This window comes from Dreissena polymorpha, chromosome 11, assembly GCF_020536995.1.
Source record: "Dreissena polymorpha isolate Duluth1 chromosome 11, UMN_Dpol_1.0, whole genome shotgun sequence".
Taxonomy (NCBI): Eukaryota; Metazoa; Mollusca; class Bivalvia; order Myida; family Dreissenidae; genus Dreissena; species Dreissena polymorpha.
The window spans coordinates 8,477,300-8,499,566 of NC_068365.1; the positions used below are offsets into that span (position 1 = coordinate 8,477,300).

At 35.8% G+C, this 22,267-nt stretch overlaps 1 protein-coding gene across 4 annotated transcripts in view; it reads left to right on the forward strand.

The window, feature by feature from the left end:
* LOC127851499 (regulator of G-protein signaling 20-like) overlaps positions 1–22,267 on the forward strand; it is a 141,785-nt gene that overhangs the window by 91,064 nt on the left and 28,454 nt on the right. Inside the window, exons 1-2 of one of the 4 annotated variants that reach the window (XM_052385309.1) lie at positions 16,030–16,147; positions 18,344–18,534. In XM_052385309.1, coding sequence (XP_052241269.1) covers positions 18,478–18,534 — 57 coding nt within the window. In that variant the 5' untranslated portion in view covers positions 16,030–16,147; positions 18,344–18,477. Of the gene's footprint in view, positions 1–16,029; positions 16,148–18,343; positions 18,535–18,955; positions 19,251–22,267 lie in introns of those variants that run through there. The other 3 variants (XM_052385310.1, XM_052385305.1, XM_052385304.1) reach the window with 3 other exon arrangements.

Consider the following 22,267-nt stretch of genomic DNA (forward strand, 5'->3'; position numbering starts at 1 on the left):
CTTATCCGCTTTGTAACTCAGACAGTTTACATCGGATCATATTGAAAATTGCTGTTTATGCTTGTGTTCATATAATCTCAACCAAGTTCGATAACAGACCAGAAATGTGCCTTAGTAAAGTTGTCTGATCTCCTTGCTGCTTAATAACTCATACAGTTTAAATCATGCAACTTGGTAATAATGTTGATTTGCTTAATAGCTCAACCAAGTTCGCTAACTAGCTTGATAAAAAACTTCTTAATTTTGGCCTTTGAATTATAAAATAGCAAAACTCACCTTGACCGATCTCCAAATAGTTTACATCTAATCATAATGAATCTTGGTGGTAATGTTTGTGGTATCTAAAACTAGACGGTAGTGTTCCGTCAATAACTTTGGTTTGTATTTTTTTTGTCTTGATGACATTTAGATATTGCATGCTTGATTTGAAACCCAGTTTGGATATTCATTTTGGACAAGTTGGATAAAGTTCAAATAATATTTGCGATGTACAGAAAAGCAACTTCTGGTCACATACTTCAGTTTGGTTGGAAGTATAACGTTGAAAGTGTGTGTATAAGTATTCGCAGTTCAGTTTCCGATCATGTTTGCAATGGTCTATCATATCTGAACAATAAACTGTTGAGTTTTCGATGATAATAGCTACATTCTCTAAATCAAACGAAGACTAACTTACATTGATTAATAAGTGATATTAAATAAAAATTGGGAAGATCTGTGCATATTATTGCACATCCTTTTGAAAGTGGGAAAGCCGACTTGGTAAAAGAATTGGAATTTTATTTGTGGCCTTATTTATTCATATGTTTTAACCCCGAAAGAAAGTCGTGACAAGATTTCAACATGCGTTGTCTGCACGTGACACATCTGACAGAAAGCCGAGACACGCTTTCAACATGCACTGAACCCCGTGAAATGTGTGTTACGTTGCAAATGCGAGTTGCCGGGTCTTTACGTGCCTGGTGGAATCACCTTCTACACCAAGCTCGCTATAGTAATTATTAGAACTGTATTTTTCATTTTCGTTAAAACTTGGTGTTTGTCTACTTCAATATAGATCTTGTAATTAGACATTAAGTGACCTTCTTACGGCCTTATAAACCTAGCATGTCGTTTCTAATATTGTGTGTGTTACACATGCTGTTTTCACATGTGATTCATGAATTTTAGTAATTTATGGTAGATTCGACAAAACTTAAACGTCTTATGCGCAATACGAGTGAAGGTGAGGTTTGGGCGGGGGTCGAACATTAGACCTTAGTTGCAATAATTCAACTCTCAGCTTTATAAACCAAAGGATTGGTGAGAGTTGGAAGGCGCTGTCGATTGTCTTCAGGTGCAAAATTTGATCACTGTTACTGCAAAAACTTATCCACAATTACCTGTCGAAATCACAAACTCATGCAAATGGTACCATTAAAGCAAAAAATAATTGATTTTGACTTACTTTGTTATTATTTCGTACTCTCTATCCACCATATTGGCAAACTGTCGTAATGTTGCCGACTTTAAGTGTCGCTTTCGGTTAGGTTGCAGTACACCAATCTTTTGCACATCAAGATGTTTGATGTAGCCTAAGTCGACAACGATGTCGAACAGATGTCGAATATTTACACTGCTCCAAAATTAAACATAACACTGTCAGCAAGAATAGTGTGTTGAAACATCTTCGTGTTTTTTTTAGGTTGCATGCATAGGATAACGTCTGTAGGCTGTCATTTAGGTAAATTTAATGCGTTTTTGAAGTGTATTCATCGTTTCCTTAATTGGTAACGAACGACGTATGTTTAGTGAAGCGCACGGAATCTCTGCGCAGAACTGCGATTGTGTTTATGAAGAGGTGCATACGGACTCTCAGAGCTGTCATAGCTAATATTATCAAAGGCTCTTGGAGTCCGTTAATATGGATTCAATTCGAGCGCCGTTCTGTTACCATATTATTATGAACGAATAGGTTGTCCCAGAATTTGTGTGCTTATGAGACTGCAATATACATTAAGTGACGTATATCTAAGCTAAACAAAACAATAGTTTCGTAAAGAAAAAATAAAATTCGTATTCATTCGTTCATTTCACAAAAAGAGCAATATTATTCATTTTTATCTGCAGTTCAATTTGTTCGTCGATAACTGTGAGAAACTGTTTTAATCGCTAATGTCAACATTTAAGTAACTTTTATGTACATTAAAAACCCACACGAGTGAAAAGTTGATATTCCAGATTTAAACAGTGTCATTCTTTTTCATTTCCAAGAATTAGAAATTGAGATTGTTTTATGGCACTCGAGTTTCCATCTGTGTCGAAAAAGGCATTTTTTTATTACTATTGATAATAACAAGCTACCATCATTTGTCTAAAGGGAAGCAAATCTGCGTAAACAATAAAGACGGTTAAAGGGTGGTAATGGCTTGGCGATATCCGCTGTCAGCATAGTAGTAAGATCTTGCTTTGTTGGATATATCAGCAACATTGGTAATAGTTATATTCGTCAATTAACAATAAGTTACTTCTATTCCGCGCTTCCAATTTACCATTCCGCGCTATCAATTGGTCATTAAAAAGCCCTTTTCAATATCTTATTCGTAAAACATGTACTTCCGCCACAACGCGCTCCAAAATCTGTTTTGTTTTGCAGATGTCGATGATGGCCTTTCATAGATATTTTATATACTCATCTTTATTTGTTTTACGTGTTTTTGCTTGTTTGAATACGATGTGTACTTTCATTTCTGAAGATAGATCTATTATCCGATTTTTTATTGGAAAGTACCATACCTTTGAACAAGTCCCTTTCAATAACCTGATAATGAAATGACAGCGTGAATTGTAGAAATAGAACAATACAAATTACAATTTTATAATGCAGGTGCGTAAAGTGTCGTCTCAGATTAGCCTGTGTAGTCCGCACAGGCTAATCAGGGACGACACTTTCCGCCTAAACTTGATTTATGCTAAGAAGAGTCTTCATTTAAACGAAATATATCATAAAAGCGGAAAGTGTCGTTCCTGATTAGCCTGTCCGGACTGCACGGGCTAACATGGGACGACACTTTACGAACATGCATTATGCCCAGTTTTCTCACAACGCGACTCATTTTTATTATAACATTTTGTGTTGCTTTCTGGAAAACTATAAGCATGTTTAGTCCGCACAGGCTAATCAGGGACAACACTTTCCGCCTTCACAGGATTTGTCCTAAGAAGATACTTCCTTTGAACGAGAAATAACATTTAAGCGGAAAATGTCGTCCCTGATTAGCATGTGCAGACTGCACAGACTAATCTGGGACGACGCGTTACGCTCGTGCATTTAGAACAGTTTTCCGAGAAAGCGGCTCACGTTTAAAATACGCTGTCAATCTTATCGACCACAACGCTCTGGTGGAGGCACATTATAGCGTTGCCTTCCAAAGTTCCCGGTTTCGTATCCCAGTGAAAGCATTATTTTATAAAACAGTGTCGGTTTATTTTAAAGTTATTTAAGATTATTCTAACAAACATACATTGGAAGGTAAAAACATTTAACGACATTAAAAAATAAATAAATATATATATATATATATATATATATATATATTCACACATATGGCCAGTTACGGGGTCTCTGATTTAGAAATAGGTTATGGGGTTCCCACTTTAAATACATGTATCTCCATACCCTTTTTTATCCGATATAAACACGAATTAAGGTATATAGGGGTACCTACTATTATTATTGTATATAAATACGTCATTTATTTAACGTCTTATACAAGGAAATATATAGCGAACTTATTTGCGAGGTATATACAATTTCAATTTCAGACCTGATTGTGGTTTTCGATTTAAGACCTTATTGTGAGATTTGATTGCATTACCTCCCCTACACCCCCCTCATAGTAATTAAAGGAGCCTAGATTGCGGGGTTGTATATAGACCCCGTTTTTTATATTGACCTCGTAAGTACAGTCTGAAAACTACAGAGACCGCGTAACTGGCACTATGTATTGGTATATATATATATATATATATATATATATATATATATATATATATATATATATATATATATATATATATATGAGCAAGTGCAGTGGTGTAACATTCCCTCGTGTTATTGATATAAGGGTTTCATTCATAAAAATACAATACATCAATATTTTTTAATGTTTATGATAATCAGAAATAAAAGAACAGAAAACGTCGCAAACAATTCTCATTTTGTCATTAATGGAGCTTATCCACGAAGACCTATCGCTACGATTAATTTTAAATAATAATTCATAATAATTTGGGACTAAAAACTTAAGTTTAATTTAATCTAATGTTTTCTTCCGAAGTATTGACATCTCTATTTTATATAGTTTTACTATATACAATATTTCAACATCAATTGTGTTACAACAACATCAAGAGTGTTTTAATAAGGTCAATATTTGTTATTATATACATCGCATGCATCTGCCATCATATGTTCAGCATGAAGTGCACGCCTACAGTTGCTATCGTTACACCCCAGCATCGCCGCACCAAAACGCATACAATTATTATTACCCACACCAACCAAAGTCCAGGTGATCAAAATCACTGATAAATGATTATTTGTGCGAAAAATACAGCTACTGTGGACGCAGTCGTATTGTTGTACGGGAGAACACTACATTGATTATTGGTTCGCAATTAACAACCAAGTACCAGATGCCTCGATGTACGGTTTTTAGAATTGGATCATCATTATTGGCAACAACGTGTGCGAAATAATTATCATCGAACTAAGGTAGAATTGCATGTTCTTTAAAAATCATAGTATGACTATTTTTGCCATAGTAGTGATTTTAAAATTATGTTTGGCTTATATACTTGAATATTAACAGCAAGCTTTCGTCTTTGCGGACATACGCGCTACTGTTCTGGTCGCTGGCGCGATTATTCCCGATATCGTCTGCTACAGTAGCATCGATCGGGAGATTCTGCCTCGCTTTCAAAACGAGGGTGATTTATGCACAGCTGTACTTCCCTTTGGAAACGAATATATGAATTGGTAACAACAGTAATAGATTAACTGGAAATTAAATGCCCTCGCTTTAGTGAGAATTTTCAAAGTAAACAGGTTATTTCCTTAGAAATGGCCAGGAAAAGAGCACGTGTGCAATAAACGTGGAATAGTTGTGTTAGTGATGTAAAACGCCGGGTATTCTCAAACCGTGGAAAATAGTGCTAACTGAAGTAATCGTGTACGGATAAATACGAAAGTTATCGGTAAGTAGTTCGGCTAAATCATATTTAGCATTGTTTCATTTTCGTTCTGAACATTGCATAATAAAGTTAAACGATGAATTTACTATATAGAAAAGTGAAATCACGAGTTATATGCTTGGAACGGAAAATCAATACACCGTGTGCCGAAAACTGGGATTGCCTGGAAGTATGTTTTGTTGGCACAGCAGATTTCACAGTCATGAATGAACGTATTTCGTGTGTGCTGTTATTGTGTATGATAGCGACACGAAGTCAGAAATTCAACGTAGACAACAACCAGTGTTTGGTATAGTTATCTGGGTTAGTTATGTTGTTGAAGTCGAGATGGGGGAGGGTAATGTAATAACCCATGTAGAGTCTAGATCGCCTTTGCGCGTGCCTAGGTTTTTCCAGAACAGATCGCGAGCTGATTAAATCGTTTGTATGTACATAAGTGATTATCAATGTCTGATGCCGTAAATCCGATTAAAAATCGGACAATTAATCACGACAGACCATCACAGAAACGGGCCTATCATATTCATTTTGTAAACATCAAATCCGGTAGAAATTGCGGACAAACGGGCCGCCAATATCTAGGTAAGAAATTCCCCAAATACCCACCGGGGCATAATAATACAGCCAAAGGGTGGAGACTCTCAGTGTGGGGATGCAACGTGCGATATGAAAAATTCATAATATCCGCGCTCTATGAAAAATGTGTTTAATTCATGTGCGTAAAGTGACGCCCCAGATTAGCCTGTGCAGTCCGTACAGGCTTATCAGGTAAACACTTTCCACATACACTGAATTTTTGCTAAGAAGAGACTTCCTTAACCCGTAAAATATAAAAGCGGAAAGTGTCGTCCCTGATTAGCCTTGGCGGACTGCACAGGCTTATCTGAGACGACACCTCACGCATATGCATTTAACCCCTTTTTCACAGAGCATGGTCCACATGCATTATCAAAATAGAACAGAGGTGTGTTTTGTATACCAACGATATCGCACTCTTCTCCTGAAGAAACAAAGCGGGTTAAATGGATTGAGTTTTGTTACGTAAAATAGTTTAACGAGGGGATCTTTTATTACTCGGTCTGAACAGCTGCGTCGATCAATCAATGTGAACTATTATAAAGGTTAATTTGAGCCACGTTCTCGGAAAACGGGATTAATTTAAATGTCCACACAGGAAGATCAGTGACAAATCTTTACGTTTTTGTGGTATTTTTAGTTAAAGGGAAGTCACTTCTTTGCAAAAATCAAGTTTTTCCGGAAAGTGTCGTCCCTGATTAGCCTGTGTGGACCGTACAGGTCAATCTGGGACGACCATAGTTAGACGTAAATGCATAAAGCTCCGCCTTAACAGAGCGAGACTCATTTCATCTCTGTTGAACCATCAGTATATATGTGTGATTAATATTTGTAAGTTTTTGGCAATGATTTATACTTATTAATTACTCTTGATAGGGTTTATTGTTTATTTTTTATAAATTTAATTTGACAATATCAAATATCAAAGACCCGAACAATTGTTTTTACGATGTTGATAAGGGACGAGGGATTGGGTTGATCTTTAAAAAAAAACGAAGCAATCCATGGGAATGTAGATTGCTTCAGTCATTTAAACACGGTGTCTATGAGACATATTTTAGCCCGTGAAAACACCATTTTAGCCTCGATCTTGGGAAGCGGGGCTTAAACCATGTGCTGAAAGAATCGTCGCAGATATGCCTGCAATCAGCATAGTCCGCACATTCTATTCAGGGACAAAACTTTCCGTTGTTGTTGAACAGTTTGTAGTAAAAAATTTCTTCTTCACGAAAATCCCGTCTTGGCGAAAAAATGTCGTCTGAGATTAGCATTTTCGGACTGCACTGGTTAACCTGGGACGATATTTTACGCCCATACATAGACCATAAGCTCTGTTTATGTCAGAGACTCAACGTTAGAACAGTGTATTAAATGTAAAGGTAGGCGAAGCCTGTTTCTTTTTTCATCTTGCCAATTTACATTCTTATGGGCAGTCTTCAGTCTTTCAGAAAGATCAGAATGACAAGATCTGTAAACAAAGAGCATAGTAAGACCACTATGGCAAGCTGTTCGACGCATAATCCCAAGAAACTAGGGTTTTACTGAGAACCTAGTTTCTCGCTTGAAGATTGCACATGGCTTCCAAACCAAAACCCAAGTTTGTATTCGATATAATAGGTTTTCACCAGAACCCAAGTTATCATAAAATGTGCATCCAACAGCGATAGCCTATTTTCTCATTTGAAAACCAAGGTTTCGACAGACGTTAAATAATCTGTGAAAACCATAGTTCTCATGACGAGAACTGAAGCGTAATTCTCATGAGAACCTCAGTTCCCAGAATTACGCGTCGGACGGCGTAAACTTGACATAAATTCAAAAACCTGTGATCTCATTGAAAACCTTAGTTTACGCTCGAGAACCCGTGTTCTCGGCGAGACGACGCACATAGACACATAAAACTTAGGTTCTCATGAGAACCAAAGTTATTATTTCAGAACCCCGGTTTTCAGTCAGACATTTAAACGAATGTTTATAAAAAAACACACATTTTCATGAAAACCTAGGTTTAAATCTAGAACTTAAGTTATCAGATAATAAAGCCAAACAATTTGCGAGACCCAAAGTTCTCGTTTGATAATAAAGGTTTTCACAAGAACCTAGGTTCTCGACAGCTTTTCGCGTCGCTCTCTCTGATATCCTTAGTTAGTAAAGCCAAACAATTTGCGAGAACCAAAGTTCTCGTTTGATAATAAAGGTTTTCACAAGAACCTAGGTTCTCGACAGCTTTTCGCGTCGCTCTCTCTGATATCCTTAGTTTTCATGAGAACACACGATTTCATTTGGGATCATATGAGAACATAGGTTCTCATTCATAGAAACCTAACTTCTCAGTAAAAACCAAGTTTCTTGGGATTATACGTCGAACCGCTTGCCATAGACCACTTAGTAATATAGTAATGATGAATTTAATGTTAGACGCAAATGTCTTTCTCTCCAGCTCTCTTCACATACGACCTAATGAAAGATACAGCAAGATATATATCGTTCTGTCAGTCTATACAGTTATTCATAGATAATTTGGTAATGTTTTACCATTTGTCAACAATGAAACAATTTTAAACAAGATATTTAAAATAAATATAATGTTTATTTGCTCAAATGACGGTAGGTTGGACCAGCTACGAACATATTTTCCGCACTGTGTTTTTCTTAAATGAAAATAATAAAATACTGCCTAGTGTTTGTTCATTTCCAATCAGATACATGATGATCAAACTTCAGGTTATATTTAATATTAATATTATATGTCTCATATTTTCATTTTTTTAAATCAGTTTCCGTGTTTAAGGATACAATTAAAAAATAGTCATTGTTAATAAAGATAATTTTTTATAAGAACAACAACAACAACGACAACAGCAACAACAACAACAATAATAATAATAATTATAATAATAATTATAATAATAATAATAATAATAATAATAATAATAATAATAATAATAATAATAATAGAAGGCCTATTTCTTGAGTTGTAAGGTTTCTCTTTATGACCGAAAGCATTTGTGTTTGTTTCTGTCTATTGATATTGAGGAAAAGAAATATCATATCATTTATATTCAGCATGGTGGTCATGGAAACGCTTATTGGAGTTTCACAAATTATTAATCAAACATATCTGGTATAATCAGACCATAAATATGGTATGCACTAGGCAAAGGCTCCAGTGTATAATACTCTTTACTTTTATTTTCTTTGATCTCTTAGAATTTTTATATATATACATTTATACTTGATTTTATTAAACCATACCATGCATGTACACATATTTATCATTTTGCAACCAAACTAAAACGATAGAAACAATATAACGGTTGTTTTACTATATTTAATAGATTGCCCTTTAATATATAAGTTAAATAAATAAAATTATGTAAACGGGCATATTTCAAACCCTTCGTGAACGCAGCCGTTCGATAATATTTGCAATTTTTCGATACAATTCCAACTTTTTAAAAAAACTGGAACACCATGCATTTCTAACCTTAAGTAATACTATCCTACCATAATTCAAATTTTCCAAGAATAATTGTGTGCACATATTTTGTTAATTCAAACTTTTAATGATTTATTTATATAAGTTTGCAAAAAATGGATGTGCCCGTAACTTAATTAATTCACCGTGTTTCAAACTATGAGTTTCCAATACATGAACAAAATATTTGTCTTTATTAAGCATTAAAAAACAATATATATGTACCGTGCTCTGTGAAGGGGTTTTTACGCATGTGCGTAAAGTGTCGTCCAAGATTACCCTGTTCAGTCCGCACAAGCTAATAACGGACGACACTCTCCACCTAGCTAATAACGGACGACACTCTCCACCTAGCTAATAACGGACGACACTCTCCACCTAGCTAATAACGGACGACACTCTCCACCTAGCTAATAACGGACGACACTCTCCACCTAGCTAATAACGGACGACACTCTCCACCTAGCTAATAACGGACGACACTCTCCACCTAGCTAATAACGGACGACACTCTCCACCTAGCTAATAACGGACGACACTCTCCACCTAGCTAATAACGGACGACACTCTCCACCTAAACCAGAGTTTTGTTACGGAGAGACTTTCTTTAAACGAAAATATAATAAAAGCTAAAGTTTTCTTAGGCACCGAGCCCATACTTGAGTGTCGCGGCTGTCAAAAATCCACCGTGTTGACTAAGATCCTTCGTCTCACCCGTATGACGTATTGAGTAGACGTTTTAAGCCAACATTTTAGCGTTTCAGATGAGCAAAAACGTTAAGCATTTTACAATAACTTTTTCTGTATTCTTTATATATTTTACTAAAATGCCTAATGCACTTAAGTACAATTACTGATGTTCTTGAAATACAATTACTGATGTACTTGAATACAATTACTGATGTACTTAAGTACAATTACTGATGTACTTTAGTACAATTACTGATGTTCTTAAGTACACTTACTGATGTTATTAAGTACACTTACTAATGCACTGAAGTACACTTACTGATGAACTTTGGTACACTTACTGATGTACTTTAGTACACTTACTGATGTACTTTAGTACAATTACAGATGTACTTGATTACAATTACTGATGTACTTTAGTACAATTACTGATGTACGTAAGTACCATTACAGATGTACTTGATTACACTTACTGATGTACTTAAGTGCAATTACTGATGTACTTTAGTTAAATAACTGATGTACTTAAGTATAATTATTGTTGTACTTTAGAATGTGACTACATTACAGAAATCTGAATTGCATTGTCATATCCGGGTATGTTGTTGATCACAACTGAAACGTGTATATAAATGCGAACTGATCACGCGGTAAGTCTTAATCGATGATAACTGGCCAAAGATGCGGTATGATGTATGTCTGTGATTGAATTGAAGACAGTCTGTGATTGACGTGACCATGCAAGTAGTATTTCTCGTCTCGAAGCAATTGGATGACTTAGATAAAGCGTGTACGTTAACAAAGTAGGGTGGGAGTGAACATTAAATGACACTTTTATCCGACATTTTATACATTGTATTCGAATTGTCGGCTGCACGGTTTTGGACGGAGTTTCATATGCAACACGTGGCTGGCATCTTATCGACGCCATCAGGATTAAGAATCAAATCTCATGAACAACTTGCGAAAAATAACCTGACTCTCACTGCGCTGAACCTTCTGATTGTATTTTTATTAGAACACCTTTAATATCATTGTACATTTTGTCTTTGAAGTTTGTGAACGGATCAATTCGATGAGCTATCATCATACAAATTGACATACACATAGTTTCTCGACAATAGCATTTAACCCTCTAAAGTAAAATAATGTGTCATATACAATCGTGCCCTCTACCGATGTTTTATAAATATGCCGTATGATATATTGATCTTCACAGACCTGTGAAGAAAATGCGTAAAAAGCGACCATGATATTAAATTCACAGAGCAATACCAAAAATAACGTGACATCGTTGGGTGCATGGCCTGTTCATTCTTACCACGTTCATATATTATATTCATAATACTGAATGACGCGTGATTTCTCGGCCTTTCATCTCGCACTTGCCGATATGAATTCCAATTTGCTTCGATGAAATGTTGACGTATATCATTTGATCGTGTAGGCGATCGTAGGAATTCTGACACGAATACGTTTCACAGTAAAGCAATATTAATAACAGCTGTCTGTCAGCTATCATCTATTGGATACATTTCATCTTTGGCAACAAGATATAAGCCGTAACGACACATATTCATCGCCATCAACTAGATATCATGTTTATCAATCGGATTACAGGCAACTGTTCATAGTAAAAGGCTCGGTCAGGTGATTGGAACAACAAATCCGAATCGCGAGTTCAAAATCCGTCCCGGCTATGATTAACCCAGTTATGCCTAGAGCGTCTGGAAAAAGGCCGTTGCAAACAGCGTCAGGGTCTGCGCTGTTTGCTTAAAGGAATTTCTGTAAGAAATGTTCTAAATATAGAAATAAATATACTCGACATCCCTAATTTTGGAAATAAATTGATCCATTTCAGAAGAATGGGAGAGTCCACTAGGCATAAATGAGTTAATTTCTAAGGCTGTTCTCCTCTACAACTGATCAAGTACTGTAGTTGGTAGTTACTGACATAGGTGTGTGCACAAGGTAGCTTAGAAGTAATTAATCTGCTTATCCAGAAAACTATTAACGCCCGTATCAACTAGTTGTAATCGCTGCTTTTTCGTAAACAACAACGATCATAATAATCAAAAACACCATCCTTCGGGTAACTGTTGTAGTAATCGTCACAATCCATGTATCACGATCAACTACTTAAAGCTATTCCTTATAAGCAATTATATAACACCATTGACAATTCATTTTAAGCAACATTTTAACAATGTTGACCATGTATCACTGGCATTTATCGCTTACTTTTCGTCACCGATCAGAACCATTAAAACGTATACCATACAGCAATCGCCAATTGAACACCAGTCAAAATGCATCAAACCAACTATATTCTTGTATAATTTATGATTGGTAATAATAGAGGGCCTGCTACTAGTTATCATTGCTAACCATTAAATACCTAAAACTAGTTATCATCGCTAACCATTAAAGAGCGGCAACAAGTTGTCATCTCTTACCTTAAAAGAGCGGCAATTGTTTTCATCGCTAACCATTAAAGACCAGCAACCAGCTATCATCGCTTACCATTAAAGACCAGCAACAAGTAATAATCGCAAACCATTGCAAGTTATCATTGCCAACCATTAAAGACCAGCAACAATTTATCATCGCTTACCATTAAAGACCAGCAACAAGTAATAATCGCAAACAATTGCAAGTTATCATCGCTAACCCTTAAAGACCAGCAACAAGTTATCATCGATAACCATTACAGACCATCAAAAAGTAATAATCGCAAACCATTGCAAGTTATCATCGCTAACCATTAAAGACCAGCAACAAGTTATCATCGATAAAAATTAAAGACCAGCAACAATTAATAATCGCAAACAATTGCAAGTTATCATCGCTAACCATTAAAGACCAGCAACAAGTGATCATTGCTAACCATTACAGACCAGCAACAAGTTATCATTGCTAACCATTAAAGACCCTCAACAGGTTAACATCGCTTACCATTAAAGACCAGCAACAAGTTATCGCTAACAATTTAAGACCTGCAATACGTAATAATCGTAAACCATTAAACAAGCATTGATGTGTAGTTTTGTGTTTTGGTTATCATTTGGATTAATAGCAATAGGTAGTTTGATGTCTTCTTAACTTGGATAGAGCAGATTAACGTACTATGATCATACATAGACGGGGAAGTTATGTTCGATTTAAATTCTGGTTTTGTGTATGAATGTTAATTAATTTGTTAGAAAGAAAGATGCAATATTCCATTATTAAACGTCGTATCTATACAGCTACGTCAAACAAGGAAAAAACGAACACAAAAACTTTAGATACATCGATTTTAATGGGAATCTTTACGAAAAAAAAAGCAACACATGCACATTTTAATATGGAACACAATAACGATGTTGGACTTATTGAGTCTGTGCAAACTGGGCTTAAGGTATGTGCTTAAAGTGTCTACCCATTAGCCTGTGCAGTCAACACAGGCTAAACAGGGACGGAAATTACCGCTTGTATGGTATTTCCGTGTAAATGAAGTCTCCTCCGAGTGAAAATCCTGTTCATGTGGAAAGTGTCGTCCCAGATTTGCCCCTGCGGACTGCATAGGCTTATCTAGGACGTCATTTTACTCGCGCGCGTAAAGCCCAGTTTTCACAGAAAGAGGGTCAGTGAGTTTCTACTGTGACATACGATGTCGGGTGATGACTCATCTATTGTGACATACGATGTCGGGTGATGACTTGTCTACTGTGACATACGATGTCGGGTGATGAATCGTCTACTGTGATATACGATGTCGGGTGATGACTCGTGTACTGTGACATAAGATGTCGGGTGATGAATCGTCTACTGTGACATACGATGTCGGGTGATGACTCGTGTACTGTGACATAAGATGTCGGGTGATGACTCGTCTACTGTGACATAAGATGTCGGGTGATGACTCGTCTACTGTGACATAAGATGTCGGGTGATGACTCGTCTACTGTGACATACTGACTCTACTGACTCGAGTGCACAACGTTTACAATACGTTCACAATAAATAATACCGGTCGTTTTTTGCTAAAGCTGTTTTTAGGCCGAAGTAAAATGAGTAAAATAAACTCCATGTACTGTCAATAGAATTTGTGCAATTTTATCATGCATTTGATTGTTTTCGGTGAAAGAAGCACAAATGTGAACAATTGATGCGTTTTATTCCCACACATCTGCTTTTGTTGCTTCGTTTTCAGTGAGCTGACTGGAACGTGTTTAGTTTAATAAAACTATGATAACAGTTGAACAACAAACAAAAAACTGTTGTTTTAAAATGTACTTTTTAATACGACATATTGTCATTTACTCTTGTGTGTTGAAATCGTGTACTGAATTTATCATCATCAATATGTGGGAGTGAATCCCTCAAACTTAGACCCCAGCTCTATCAATCTTCCCCACTCCCAGCTAAATCTCTAAGCGCTATCAACTGTTTCCAAGCCGTATTACACACACCCATCAGAACACTGTGTCAGCCGATACTTTACTCGTATGATGTACACAGCGTTCCCTAAGGTATCCAAACTGATCATGATTCTTGGTAATTTAATAGACTTCCAACACGTGCAATCGATAAAACGCGTTACATGGTGTTTTTTCCACACCGATTTGGTACAACTACTACAACAACAACTACTACTACTATTCCTACTACAATTTTTACTACTCTTTCTTATACTACTACATCTTCTACTACGACTAATACTAATATTACTGCCGCCGCTGCTGCTCCTAATAGTGTTTTACTGCTACAAATGAAATAAACTACAACAACAACAACAACAACTACATACTACTACTGCTACTACTACTACTACTACCACTACTACTACTACTACTACTACTACTACTACTACTACTACCAACACTACTACTACTGCTACCACTACTACTACAACAACAACACCAACAACAACAACAACTACTACTACTACTACTACTACTACTACTACTACTATTATTACTACTACTACTACTTCTACTACTACTATTACTACTACTTCTACTACTACTACTTTTACTACTACTAGTACTACTACTTCTACTACTACTACTACTGCTACTACTACTACTTCTACTACTACTACTACTACTATTACTACTACTACTACTACTACTACTACTACTACTACTACTACTACTACTACTACTATATTACGACTACTACTACTACTACTACTACTACTACAACTACAACTACAACAACTACTACTACTACTACTACTACTACTACTAGGCTGTTAACACTGTAGATCAGAAGATTTTTCCCATTTATATGTTTGGCGAGTTCGAAAATGGTTGCGATTGGTTGAAACACTTGGCCGCCATGGGCGGGACTTTTTTTCCTGTTATTGCTATATGCTATCGTTAAACCTTGTCAACACTTAAGAAGTCACATGTTTAGTCTAATCTTCTTGCTTAGAGGATTTAAATGATATCTGAGTTCGGAAATGATTCCTGTCCGCTGAAAAGCATGGCCGATATACGGTGAGGCATTTTCCCTTATATGGCTTTAGTGTACTTTGTATCTCTAGACCTCACATTTATGGTCCAATCTTTATGAAACTTGGTCAGAACATTTGTTCTTAATAGTTCGGCTTAATTCGAAAATGGTTATGGTTATGGTTCGTCGAAACGGTCGTCGGGGGGCGGGGCATTTTCCCTTATATAGATATAACAAACCTTGGTTAACACTCTTAAAGTCACATTTTAGTCCAATTTTCATGAAACTTGGTCAGAAATCTCTAGTTGATATTTTGGCCAAGTTTTAAAATGGTTGCAGAAACATCTTAAAAGTTGCCGAGATCTGTTCAATGCCATGATGTCTGCGGTGAGCATTCGTGGGCCACTGGCCCTCTTGTTTTCCTTGCAGTGAGTTTGTTTCAATCTAAGCGAAAACGAATATTAATGTCCAAATCTATCAAGTATATATATATACACAATAGTCACCCGAATCCGGATGTCACGTGTATAGATTTACATTAACGCTTTTAATGAAGTGTTGTTAAGTGCCCTACCATTGTATTGTTATGTCCTCTTCGCTATTATTTTACGACTTTGAACCGAGTCGTAGTCCAGAATTGATTGTATAAACATTATATAATTTTAATTCACAATAACTTATATTGTAATGGAGGAGTACACAATCGACAGAGCAGACAACAAAAAGGTATTTACTATTTAGCATCACAGTAGTAACTAGTAAGGTTATAGTGAAACATTACACAGATAGTAGTCGTAAATGAAAAGTAAGGTGGATTCAAAATGGTAAAACATATCGGCCGTGCTCTGTGAAACGGGAGTTTAATGCATGTGCGTAAAGTGTCGTCCCAGATTAGGCCCTGAAGTCCGCACAGGCTAATAAGGGACGACACTGTCCGCATAAACTAGATTTTTGCTAAGAAGAGAATTTCTTGAAACGAACAATATCATTAAAGCGGAAAGTGTCTTCCCTGATTAGCATGTGCGGACTGCACAGGCTTTTATGGGACGACACTTTACGCACATGCATTAAACCCCCTTTTCACAGAGCACGGACCATATATATTTATAGTTATTTTCTATATGCCTGTCCTCGATTTCTTTACATAACACATACATTTGACAATATTATTTAGGCTGGTACTGTTTGGTGATTTTAGAAGCAATCCGGATGTATTTAGCGTAGGCGAGCTATGGTAATAAGGTTTACAATATTTTGCCCTGAGCTTCTTATACATTTGACAAATAGAGCAAATAATGCTAGTCTGTTTCAACTAGGTTCATGTTACAGGATAGGCAGGTTCATTCATTTTCGAACATGTTCGTATATCTACCAGTGTATTAGCAAGTGCGTATGATGAAGGTCTAATCTTACCAGAGTAAATCAGTATTTTTTTCCGCAAATGTGATGTGTCTTTAATTTGTGTTAATGTTTAATAAGATAATATGTTCTAAGTTATGATGATGAATTAACGTCGAAATGGCAGGTGTGATGATAACTATCTATAATTGGCGCCTGAACAATTTCCAGAATGATTTAATGTAAGTTTCCGGTGTTCAATTTTTTTATTAGATACCCATTAGTTTTTGTCATGAGTTATTTTTCTAAGCCTAACTCTTTTTAGTTTGAACTCAACTTTTTTAACAGTGTGATCTTTATGTAAATAGAAATCATTATTTTAGCTTATGGCTTTGGCTACATTCATGAAAAGAGATCCTACAAGTTCTCCGTAGAGTGCAATAGAATTTGTATACTATAAAGCAGTGATATGAAATATTTTGTGTGTATCAATTCAATGTCGTTCTCTAGAAGAGCCCCATATATCAGGACAAAAATTATGGATTTGGGCAGCACGCACGTCACAAAATCGTGTTGCTTGCTTTCTTTGTTGGTAAATCAACCTGAGACGAGATTTTATAAAGAGAATGTCTTGGCAATTTAAAAAGTTAGAATTTCACTGTTTGATGGTTCGATCTGTTGAACATGTTTACCGAAATTCCTATGTCTCTAATGTGCTATTTTTTTTATATTGTGCAGTCTTTTTTAATAGATTGTGTAAATTGTATTATCACACCGATTTCCGGTTTTCATTGAAATAAGATTTGCATCAATATGTGCAGCTGGTGCAAAACATGACTAAGAAAACAAAAAGCGTTGATAGTATATATCTGATGTACTTACTTCCCATAGCTTACTTAGTATGTTGATTTGTCCGAAGGTTCAAATGTACATCCGTTTTATTTTTTATACCTTAACCCATGTATGCCTAGTTGAATCTCCCATCCTTCTTAATTGGATCAATTTATTTCCTTAATTAGGGATGTCTAGTATATTTATTTCTATATTTAGAATATTTCTTACATAAATTCCTTTAAGCAAACAGCGCAGACCCTGATGAGACGCTGCATCATGCGGCGTCTCATCTGGGTCTACGCTGTTTGCCAAGGCCTTTTTTTCTAGACGCTAGGCATAAATGGGTGAAACCCCGAGAACGAAACTTCGATGTCATGAGGAAAACTCATGCTATGTTCGTCTTTCCGCTTGTACGTTTCGTTTTCTAATTGTAGTATAACTCGAACAGAATTACATACTTTAAATAATGCTGCATATGTCGATATAAGGGCTTTCTAGTGATATCCGGGAATTATATAGTAATATAACAATATTTATTATAATGCTGCTGCTGCTGATGATGATTATGGTTGATGTGATGATGAGATGAAGATGACGGCGATGATGGCGAAGATGATAAGGACGATATGATATGTCTGTGAAGATATGATGGTTTACAATATGATATAATATGTTTATTACTTAAGTTCTACATTTCCTAAGTTCTGTGAGTTCACAATGTTTAATAATGTCGCATATTTGCCGTTTCAGATGCAACGAATTTTGTGAATGGTATCTTCACCTTATATGACGTCTGGTCTTGTCCGAGCCCCCCTTGTCACGTGACTGACCCTTGCACTACCACACCCACTACTCTGTCGTCGTAGGGCATCACTGATGGATAAATGGTGACGCGAACAGTGACAATTAAACAGAGCATAGCGACCTGTTGCTTTTATCAGGTAGTGTGTTTATTTTTTATAGTCATGCAGTTAACTATTTTGAGTGCATTTACAAGTATTTTAGAGTTTTTTCGTATAAGTCTACTGCGATTGAGTTTGTGTAATATACTATACAAAAATAAAAGTCGAACATTTATTTTGATATTGCACCAAGCAATTTATTATATTTTTGCTGCAAACTAACACTAACGATACATACATATGAAACATATTCGTAAACGTTTCCTGGGTATTGACGTTTGTGTTTAAGGTAGTACCGATTCCATATTGCAATGGTTAACACGTTTTTTTTCAAGTACAAAAATGTTCGAGAAAAAGCGTGTTTCTTTATCGCGCAGTATACAGTACATTAATTTAATGAAATTTAAAGAATATAAATTTATGTTGCTGTATGTTCCGGTTGAACATTTTACGTGTTAGATAATAAAATTATATCGAGTAAAATCGCTACTTATTTACCTTCTAAAAATGGATTAAATCTTAATGTATGCGTTTCCGCCTGGTATAAGTGCTTGAATAGTTGTAATGACGTCATAACAACGTCATGTACGTCAATATTTGCCGTTTATTTTTCACACGTACACAATCCGTAGAAAATGGCGAACAAAAAGAGCTGTAGAGATAAATGTCGTCAAAATGTGGTAAATGTCAACGATATTGAGTTATGCGACAGAATAGCGATTGAATTAGAATTTCCAGGACTGGATCAAGAAACGGTAATGCAATATTTATCTTATCATTATAAAGACACGCTATGAATTATATTAAATACTTCCATCATCAGCATCAGCACAGACATCAACACCACTATCGCCATCACTGCAATGCTCGTCTTTTTTATCTAAACGCTGACTGAATAATTTGATGTTGCTTGTTTCTATGATTTTTTGTTAGTCTTTAACAAGTGGGAGAACATAACTATTAAATAATATACATGTATAACAGCTTTGTATACGGCTCGATAATGTGAAATTTGTGCAACAGTAGGATTAAATGATAGAGAGACGGACCCAATTACGTCATAATTCTAATTTGTACGTTTCTAGAAACATGGTCGGGGTTTTCTTTGATTTTGTTACCCGGCGGGATATTTTTTTTTAAGTACTGTTTGTTATCAGGGTAGACATGGTACGAAGCTGTGGTTTGAATAGCCTTGCCTCTCATCGATAGTGAAACGGACAATTCGATGAAGAAACAGACATGATTGATTTAAAGTCGGACAATGTTTCTTACAGCTCATAAATCTCTTTGGAATTTCGCTAGTTGACTAGTAATTTTAAAAACACAACTCTGTCTGTTTTACTACCGGTCGTTTTAAAATAACAAACAAAAACGAATAATTTTAACTTAGAGAAGCAATAAAAACAAAACTTGTTTACAATATTATAATATTACATTAGATATATGATGGGATACACGTGTATTACCGCTGCGTCTAATAAAATCGACAGACTGACACATATCATCACGCCTGTCTAACAATCACAACAAAATGCTGACGGAACACCATGGCGTTTCGCAGAAATCGATGCCACTTTAATTCCGGCCTCCCTCACCGCATGTACAGTTGATCAATAAGACACACTCTGAGAAAATCTGCAAGACGAGACTTTGTGTATAGAGTTCACCAGTCCAGAAAACGTCTGATATTGCAGACTGGTTCAGTTATGTTTTGTGCGATTGATTGTACATGCATGTAAAAACGTCTCGCAGCTATACGAACATGTTGATGGGATAAGTTCGCATATCTTTGTATTGTTGAAAACCGTCATTTACTGTATTATCTGCAAAATAACGCTTATTGGAAAAATATATAAAGATATTAAATTTTGTTAAAACATTATTAAAAAATGCCTTCGGCGGAATTGGAAACCTGGTCCCTTGAAAGAAAAATATAACGCACCACAGCTCGGCCATTCATACTTAAAGGAGTTATTGAATACGTTACATACACTTTATAAATTTAATTATACTAATTAAAGAATATCCATTAACAAAACTATGCATGTTTGCTTCCAGTTTAGTATCAATCACAATATTTGACACCACTTGTTAGTTTGCAATCCGGCACATTTAAAGAAAAATGTCGTGTAAAAATGCAGACAGTGAGAAATGAATGTTTATACAAAATTTACTTGAAGCACAGCATTTTTTTTTCAAATATACATAGCAATCAATAACAATATTTTTTTTATAAAACGAAACTCGGTTTTAACTTTACGTGAATGATTATACCGTGTATGGTAAAAGCTATTCCCTATTTTCAATTCGCTGCAGATCCCATGCTCCAATTGTCGTTGGATTTCATAAAACTTTTTTACGTGTGTTGCATCACAACAAACCTGTGTGGTTATATGAACGTTGAATGACGAAAAGTTTCCATTTTGCTCTAAAATGTGCATGAGCCGCTTCCACAAAACATTTGCAAGTAACCATTACTTCTGTTTGACATACATTTGAACGTTCAATCATTACGTGAATAATTTAAATCAGATGTGAAATGATTTTTTCCCAAAGGATTCTATTAAGCACACGTGTTGAACTGAATTATATAATGCTTGGGTACGTCTTCGGATGAGATATTCGATACTACACCGTAATGTATAAACACAATGTTGCAGGTGTTTAAAGTAGATACAATTGTAAAGTTATCATGTTTAGTCATGGGTTTAAAAAAAAATACAAGAACATATGTTCGTTCAGATATGTCATTCTTCCGCGGCCTATGTCTAAATGTATGCATATTTCCCTAAAAAGCGATGTGTTAGTATCGGACAAGTTCTAAATCAGTTCAAATCCGTTAACAAATGACTGTCAGAGGGGGGGGGGGGGGAGCAGGCAGATTTCGCAGATTTTATTATATTCACAACTCGCGATAAAGTGCAATATTCTCAACACTGCGTCGTGCCCATATTTGCCAAGCCATTACATTTTGATAAGACAAAGACCCTAGAGAAAACACGTACAAAGATATACTGGTAACACCGTAACCGACATTTCTTATAACGCCCATTTTCCTTAAATTAACGATGCTTTGAGAAAATCAAATCTAGGAATAGATTGACGATACATGCCTGACGCAAACTGGGAAAAAAAAAGATCATCAAGTTTAAAATGGTGTACATGTCTGGTAATCTCCGCATGTTCGAGTAGCGTTCTGCGAAAATGGGTATTATCACATATGCGACCAACGTAGCTTCAGCAAACCTGCCATATCCCACAGTCTGCTCAGTAGTTACGCTGTCCGATAATGAGAGCACGGCACCTTCATGCAAAAATGTGTTTAAATCGCATCTGTATTTGACTCTATGCGAAACGTGTGTGTCTTTATTCAACAATCGGTCTTATTCGAAACGTTATGCGACAGTATGCGAAGCTGATTATTATGCCATATGCGTAGCTCGGAACAACACTATCCGCATATGGCTAAGACCCATTTTCGAATAACGCGGCTGATATAGGAGATGAAGAAAAATATACATTTTAAATCTAATACGCGGTGTATGTCTTTGGATATCACGAGGAGATCATTTATAGACAGAACAAAGACATATGTGCATATTTAATAATCGTTATTTACTACTACTACTACTACTACTACTACTACTACTACTACTACTACTACTACTACTACTACTACTACTACTACTGCTTCTGCTACTACTACTACTACTACTACTACTACTACTAGACTGGATTTTTGTTTAGAAAAAAGTAATAAACACAAAAGTTC